General features: G+C 31.3%; 2 protein-coding genes and 1 long non-coding RNA gene across 3 annotated transcripts; all 3 read right to left on the bottom strand.

The window, feature by feature from the left end:
• Positions 1 to 371: 371 nt before the first annotated feature.
• Positions 372 to 3733, bottom strand: LOC145238038 (tyrosine-protein phosphatase 69D-like). The gene is made up of 11 exons (XM_080101076.1): positions 3508 to 3733; positions 3109 to 3252; positions 2810 to 2970; positions 2402 to 2537; positions 2213 to 2316; positions 2008 to 2114; positions 1857 to 1924; positions 1632 to 1751; positions 1237 to 1575; positions 1036 to 1171; positions 372 to 798 (listed from the first exon to the last, which is right to left on the bottom strand). Exons 1-9 carry the CDS (start codon positions 3568 to 3570, stop codon positions 1393 to 1395), a joined length of 1086 nt encoding a protein of 361 aa, XP_079957202.1. The 5' UTR covers positions 3571 to 3733; the 3' UTR covers positions 372 to 798; positions 1036 to 1171; positions 1237 to 1392.
• On the bottom strand, positions 3574 to 5831 carry LOC145238039 (uncharacterized). The gene is made up of 9 exons (XM_080101077.1): positions 5647 to 5831; positions 5267 to 5487; positions 4828 to 4995; positions 4549 to 4726; positions 4339 to 4453; positions 4088 to 4265; positions 3873 to 3957; positions 3777 to 3814; positions 3574 to 3645 (listed from the first exon to the last, which is right to left on the bottom strand). Exons 3-9 carry the CDS (start codon positions 4987 to 4989, stop codon positions 3574 to 3576), a joined length of 828 nt encoding a protein of 275 aa, XP_079957203.1. The 5' UTR covers positions 4990 to 4995; positions 5267 to 5487; positions 5647 to 5831.
• A 78-nt stretch (positions 5832 to 5909) lies between these two features.
• Positions 5910 to 6772, bottom strand: LOC145238042 (uncharacterized). The gene is made up of 3 exons (XR_013862069.1): positions 6671 to 6772; positions 6423 to 6613; positions 5910 to 6021 (listed from the first exon to the last, which is right to left on the bottom strand). It is a non-coding gene; the product is annotated as an uncharacterized LOC145238042 (long non-coding RNA).
• Between the last annotated feature and the right edge of the window lie 226 nt (positions 6773 to 6998).

The raw sequence follows: 6998 nt of genomic DNA, 5'->3' as shown, positions 1-6998 counted from the left end.
ATTGGTAGAATAAAAAAACTTACAAAATAGCCACTAATTCTGTTTTGGCAGAGTAACTTTTGGTAATTTTATGTTAAACAAAGCAGACTATATGTGTTCTCCACCATATTTCTGGCAGCTGTAAAAGTTACATTAAAACAAAGCTGTGGGTTCTAATTCTGTCTCAGCCACTTGTAGTTTCCTAAGCAAAGAACTTGATTTGCATACCTTCAGCAAAGAAAAAGCTGTTGGGCTGATCTAAATTAAAGGTATCAACTTCTTTATATATTTAAAGATGATTCAAAATTTATAGACTTCCTGCTTACTGAGAAGACAAATGAAACAAACAAACAAGTAAAATCAAAAAGTGTACATAACAGAAATAGCATAAATATAAATAATTAGTGACAAACAAAGATATCATTGAGCTATGAATTTCTATTTTATTAATGTATATTTTAAATGCATATCCTAATATCTGCACCACAAAATATGCCATGTGCTAAAGTGTATCCAGTAACATACGAGAGGTATAAATAGGATGTTACATTACCACTCTTCTGTATTCCATTTTTAACTCTTTTTGAAGGCTAGCTTACAATAGTATTTCAACCACAACCTTAAAATCACATTCTAGTTTATATTCTTTTTAAAATTTAAATATAAGTGTCATACAAAGTTTTATATTAAAAAAATCAAATAAATACATCCATTTGCATACTACGAGACAACCCATCATGATGGAACTGTTTAGTTCATGTAAACAGAAAAAGATTCAACCATTTTGTTCATTGTCAAGTAGCATGCCTTGTATGTCTCCTAAAAATACAAAGGGCCCAATCAATCCCTTTCCAGTGGCTTGTTTGCTTATTTTATTCTGTTCCACAAGGCAAAGGGTAAAATTGCAATTTAATACATAGTTTTTTACATAGGCATTCTGGTATGGGCAAAAGATTTTTGATTTACTATTTGTTGCTAAAATCCATTGTCTGTTGGCTTTGAATCAAATTAAACATTATTTCTTTAAACAAATATGCATCAATAACATGTCGTTACCAGATTAGGAGCAAAGCAGGGAAGAGACTCTTTCACATCTTTCATTGTCCTGAATACATCAATTTTCTTGTCGACTTGAAACCGTGAGAAGAGATTCAACAAACAACAAAACATTGCAGTCCTATTCAACCCATTGCTGAAAAACAAACAGAAAATAAAGTAAAACTGAATTATGCGAAGCTCATTTAAACAAAAACTTACCTTGAACAAACCAAGACATTTCCTTCAGTTTCGTCACCTCTTAGTGATTTGATAAATGACAAAAACTCAACAAATCCAGAAACATCAGATGGAGAATGATCATCATTACAAGAGTCATAACTGATAAGTTTTGTGTACATCTGAGATTTCACAACTTTAAGTCATTGATGAATGCAAATATAAATTTTCCACGACTTTGTTTCTGTTCTCTGTACTCTCCACATTTAAATTTTCCATTCCATATTGTCCAGGTTGAGATACAGTTTTACTCACAAGTGTTACACAAATATTACCAAACTGTTTTGAAGTGTTTTGGTTGCTAGGTAACAGACTGGAATTCTGTAATGGCAAGTATTGTTAGTCTATACTTCCAAACACACATTGTGCATAAATACCTTTAAACTGTCTAGCATTACAATAAATTTAACATTTTGGTTTAAAATTAAATTCCAGAAATCTTGAAACTGTCCAGAAATTTTACTGCAGACTAAAACATCATTCTCACTTCCATAACCCTGAAATAATAATACATTTAAGGTGTTAGGTAAAATATCCCAAGAGTTAGGTATAAAACACATGACAAAACATCATAAAATTTATTCCCTAACAAATTATTTTACCGGTACTTTGTAGGCTTTTGTGGTTGTTTCTGTAAAATTGTCATAAATGTGGCAGTTGAAAGCTTCATCTGAAATATAGAATTAAGACAAGAATATAAGAACTGACACCTGATGTCAGCAGAGAGAATTATAAAAATGACAACAAGCTTACAAGCAACAGTTTGTGAAGATTCAATTGTCACACTGGCAACTGTTGGTTCATCCAAAGTTTGTTGCAGTAAATTAAATTGAGTTGTGAACAAGTTGGTTGTAGGAAGTCTATAAAATTTGAAATACATTAAGCATTTTTAAACTGGGGACAGGGAATACAAAAACTAATATATGATAAATAACTTGTATGTTTGTTCGGGACAAACCTGCTTAAACTGTCAATCACAGATTTGAATTGTTGCAAATCCAAATCAGTTTCACCAAACATTGCCAGTTTTGTCATGGCTTTGTACAAGAAAATGTATTGCTCCTAGAAATGAAATATAAACCAATTATACACAAAACTAAAAAATCATAAACACATAATGTCCTTAAATAGGTTCAATATTTGTCACCTCAGTTTGTACTGTTCCGAATCTCTGCTGCCTCATGTAGAGAACAACTTGATAAACATCAACTTCTTCAGTTTTGTTTATTTCATCGATCAAATAATCAAGTGCAAGAAAAGTTCCAGTTTGACCAGATTCAGGTCTGTAGTATGAAAATAGACAATATCATGAGTACTACTTTGCCTGCCACAGGGTTATAGTACAATGATAAAAATGCAATAAAATTAGGAAACAATTAAAATACCAGGAAAGCTATCCAAGTTTGGTATGTGCTTGAATTAAAATCAAATATTAAACCAACATTAATATATGATGGATTATGGTTATATGTGGTTTGGTCCTTTCATTTTTACATTGTAAATGATTTCAGCAAATTAGACTTGTTGTATTAAAAGTGTCAAGGAAAATTCTTACTTTGTGTGCACAACAGCAGGACATTTAGTTTTACTAGACAATTCAACATCTTTCAGTTTTTCATTCACATCTGACACAAAGTGCAGGATTCCACTTGGTGTCGCTGGAGTGCTGCAAACTGGCCATCCAATGTATTGAAATTGCGTAATGGAACGGAACTCCTAATAATTAAAAACAATGATGAAATTTGACAACTTTATGACAAACTATCTGAACAGCATTATATGCTTTGTGGAATTCATTTAGATTTACATGCTAAAAAGTTTGCTAGTTGCAGATTAAGCAAAACTTTCACTTACAGATGAATATTGTCCACGTGCATCTTCAACATTAAACTTCCTTGTGATGTAACAACCATGATTAGTGACATCATCAAGTCTTACAATGATTGTTTCATATTCTTTCACGCAACCAATATTGGGCCAATATTCTACACACCGATTCTGTAATCAAGAAATTGCAGTCGAGTCAAGAGTCAAGATTTTATTTTCATTGTCACTTTATCATCACAGTTCCATTGTTGATTAGTTAAGTAAGCAGCAAGGACACCGAAAAAAACATGGGTTATCGAGTCAAGTGTCCAAACATTGTATTTAATGATCTTTGAGTATTAAGTAACTCTTGTAACCACTTTTGTCCGTATCTAGAATATCAACAGTTCAATATATTAGTCCCAATTAAAGTTTAAAAATGCAAACCTTTCTATGATTGTCCAAATGGTCCAACATAACTATAACTTTGGCATTTTGATACCAAACCATTCTTCAGAATTGTCCTATAGTTTTGTTGGTTGGACTTTCAGTGGCAATCCATTTATCTAAAACCTGGATGCTTTCCTGAGAAATAATTTTTCCTATATCCTACACTATACCAAACGCTGAATTAAACAACTAACTATATAATACCAACAGATGCTTGTTTCAATTTATAACTTTGTTAGTGAGATATTAATAGAACCACTGGTTACCTCAACTACTCGAGGTCTTTTGCTTGTAGTTGCAGAAGCTGAACAAGAAATTAAAAAGATGACTTTATCAGTTTAATACAATTTGCTAATACATACTTGAAACAACTTCATGTGGATTTTCATGTGTTTCATTGCAAGTTGTTGGCAATCCCTTGACATTGGTGTCATTTTCATAAAGTTTCTGCAACGATAAATCATTTTGCAAAAGAGATGTGTTAAAAAAAGTTTTTAGCAAATAGAAAAAATAATGAGATATTTCATTTAACTTATGATTTAAAATTGCATTTATTAATTTTTAACATCTTACTAACTTTGAATTCCTCCCTTATGGACCTGTGTTCATTCCGTGAACTCTGTACATAGAATTTTTCAAGATTCTTTGCAGGAATTCTTGTTTTGTCGACAAGTTTTGTTTTCTTTGATTTGTGTTTGGAAAAATCTTGTTTATCAGATTTTGGAAGAAAGTTTGTTCTTAAAATAATTTTGCTTCTGCAAACAAATGAAAATAATTAACACTAACTTTTTATAATACATACTTGTTTTAAGAAAAAAAATATCTGACCTGTAATAATAAACAAGTCCTGCCAACAATGTTAAAACCACAACAAAACATCCCAAGCCTACATACCATCCAACAGTAGCACTAGGACTTTGTTCATTAGTAGTGTTAAAACTTTCTACAAACATAAAAAATATTCTATAGAAATAGTTTAATTTAAAAAAGTGAATTGAGTATTTAAGATTCAACTTGGAAATCAAAACGTTTGTTTACCTTCAACATTTGAGCAATTTCCATCAATTTGAAAAACAAGTTCAGAGCTATCAGAAGTTTGTAGTTTAAATGAAGCATCTATTTTCTCATTATCACCAGCTGCTATTTCATATTTGGTTGAATTGGAAGGTTTAAGGTTAACAGTTATATTTGCCATGTGGTGGTTATAGATTAAAACCTGAAAAACAAAGATGTTTATCTTACAATTTTATGACCAAAAAAGCTACACATGATTCATAGTCACTTAAAAAGTACTTTTTTAGAAAGTATACAACTTACTTGCAGAGAAGTTATTGTCTTTACCAATGACTGTGGAATGTTTATTTGAATTTCACAAGTTGAAGAAGATGGAATCATTTTACTTGTTACATTCTGGTAAAGACTTGATGTTTTTGCTAAAGCATGTGTTTCTGTTTCTTTTTTAATATATTGCAAGTGCATTTCAATCTGAAAACATACATGATTTATGCAGTTCTCAATCGATTAGTTTAATGAAAATACATGAAAACTAGTTTTTATTGTTGAAAGCTGAGATTAGGTAGAAACATTAGACTGGCTTATGTTTTAACACAAATAAGTCAGTGTTGTAAAACACAGTTTTTAGAAGAGCTAAAATATTGTGACTCAACACAATTTCAAAACAATAAGCTTATTGGACCAAAAAATCATTCATACATTTAATGAGGTTAGTATTAATTAAGCACATTCAACCACATACAGATATGTTGAAGTTTGTATCAGTTGGAAGTTTGTCAACAGTTGTTTCATATTCAAAGTTTGGAGTTGATGTTTGTGTGACGGTGTTTCTAATAATGATCAATGTGTTCAAGTTAATGACATATATTGTGTAATTAAATGTCCCCTGGTATTTGGATAGATCTTTCCATTTCACAACAATCTTGCTCTCATAACTCTTGCTTGCATAAAGAACCTCAACACCTTGAAATAAAAGCAATTCAATAAATAACAAACACTTTAGTAATTTAGAGTTGTAAATACCAACAGAAAACATAAAATATTCACAAAAAAACAGAAAAAAATGACTTCCAATACAGCTACATTTGATTATTTTGCTGGTATGAATCATTTCGGACTTACCAATAATATAAACCTTAATTAGTTGCTCAGGACCAGTAGCACTTTTGCTAACTTCACATGTATATTTTCCAGCTTCACTATATTCTTTTAGTGAAATATAAAGTTTTCTAACAACTTTGTTTTGAGAAGTTGTCACAGCTTGGAATGTTTGGTAAATTTTTCTGCAAGTTGACGAAGCTACTAAAGTTCCATTTCTGAACAAACATTGTCATTTTTTCTTTAAAATAAAACTAAACCCCTAAATAAACTTTAACTACCTTTTCCATACAATCTGAGGTATCTCATAACCATATGCAGTACAACTGAAAGTGAATAGTTGTTGAGTGTTGGGTTTGAAAACATGTGAAGGGGGAGCAACATCAATACTTGCTGCAACTGAATGAACAAGCTTTTGTTCAATGTTTTCAAACCAATTATTTACTAACAACAGTAGAATGACTGCAGTGGTGTGCCCCACTACTTATTTCAAGGTTAGCCCAAAGTTCAGAGTGATCTGATTCTACAAGCTAACCCTATTTTATTTGTTTCCAACGTTGTTTTAAAATTCACCCATTATGGGAGGCTAGTGGGGTAAATATAATAAGTAGTCAAAAGAAACAAATGGTACATCTGTATCATCATTTCTACCATATGTGAAAGTTTCATCCAAATCCATCAAAGATTTTATGGCAAAAGTGCACAAACTTCAAGGAACGAAAAAAACAAACAAAAAACACAGTGTAAAATCAAATATACATCCCCTTTAGAGGAACTCAAAAAATATATGCTCTTCTCACCATAAAGTGTAAGTGTCTTGTCTATATTTGTCCCTCCATTCCAGTTTGTAGGTTTGCAAACATATTGTCCACCTTCACCAGCCTGTGTCCCTGGTTGGATGTAAAGAATGGATAGACCAGTGAAACTATCAACATTTGTTGAACTTTGATACACATTTCAGGAACTTGACATGGTAACTTGGGCTGAGTTTCTGTTTTAGGCACAGCGATCAGAAAGTAAGAGTTTATTAGGTTTTCAAGTTTGTTACCTAAACCACTTTGCTGCAGGAAGTGAGTATCCAGTTATTGTACAAGTTACCGATTTTTGCTGGGTAGAAGATGCAGTAATAGATAAAGATGAGAGGGTTGATTTTACTGTAAACAAACAAATCTAATCAAAATCACAAATCGTTTTTTAATCTATCATGTTTAAGTTTTGTTTAAAAATATTGTTTTTGGCACAATATTGGCTAATACATAAACTAGGTTAATTAGGAAACTAGAATAAACAATAAGACTGATTTTTTACGTTTCTTATAGTAGTCCTAAAATGTTTAAGAACATGTAGGAATTTAAACAAACAATTTTTAGAGCAGA

This window comes from Phallusia mammillata, chromosome 7 (assembly GCF_965637545.1).
Source record: "Phallusia mammillata chromosome 7, kaPhaMamm4.hap1.1, whole genome shotgun sequence".
NCBI lineage: Eukaryota > Metazoa > Chordata > Ascidiacea > Phlebobranchia > Ascidiidae > Phallusia > Phallusia mammillata.
The sequence above is the reverse complement of the archived record's forward strand: the minus strand, read 5'-3'. Positions and strand labels throughout refer to the sequence as shown.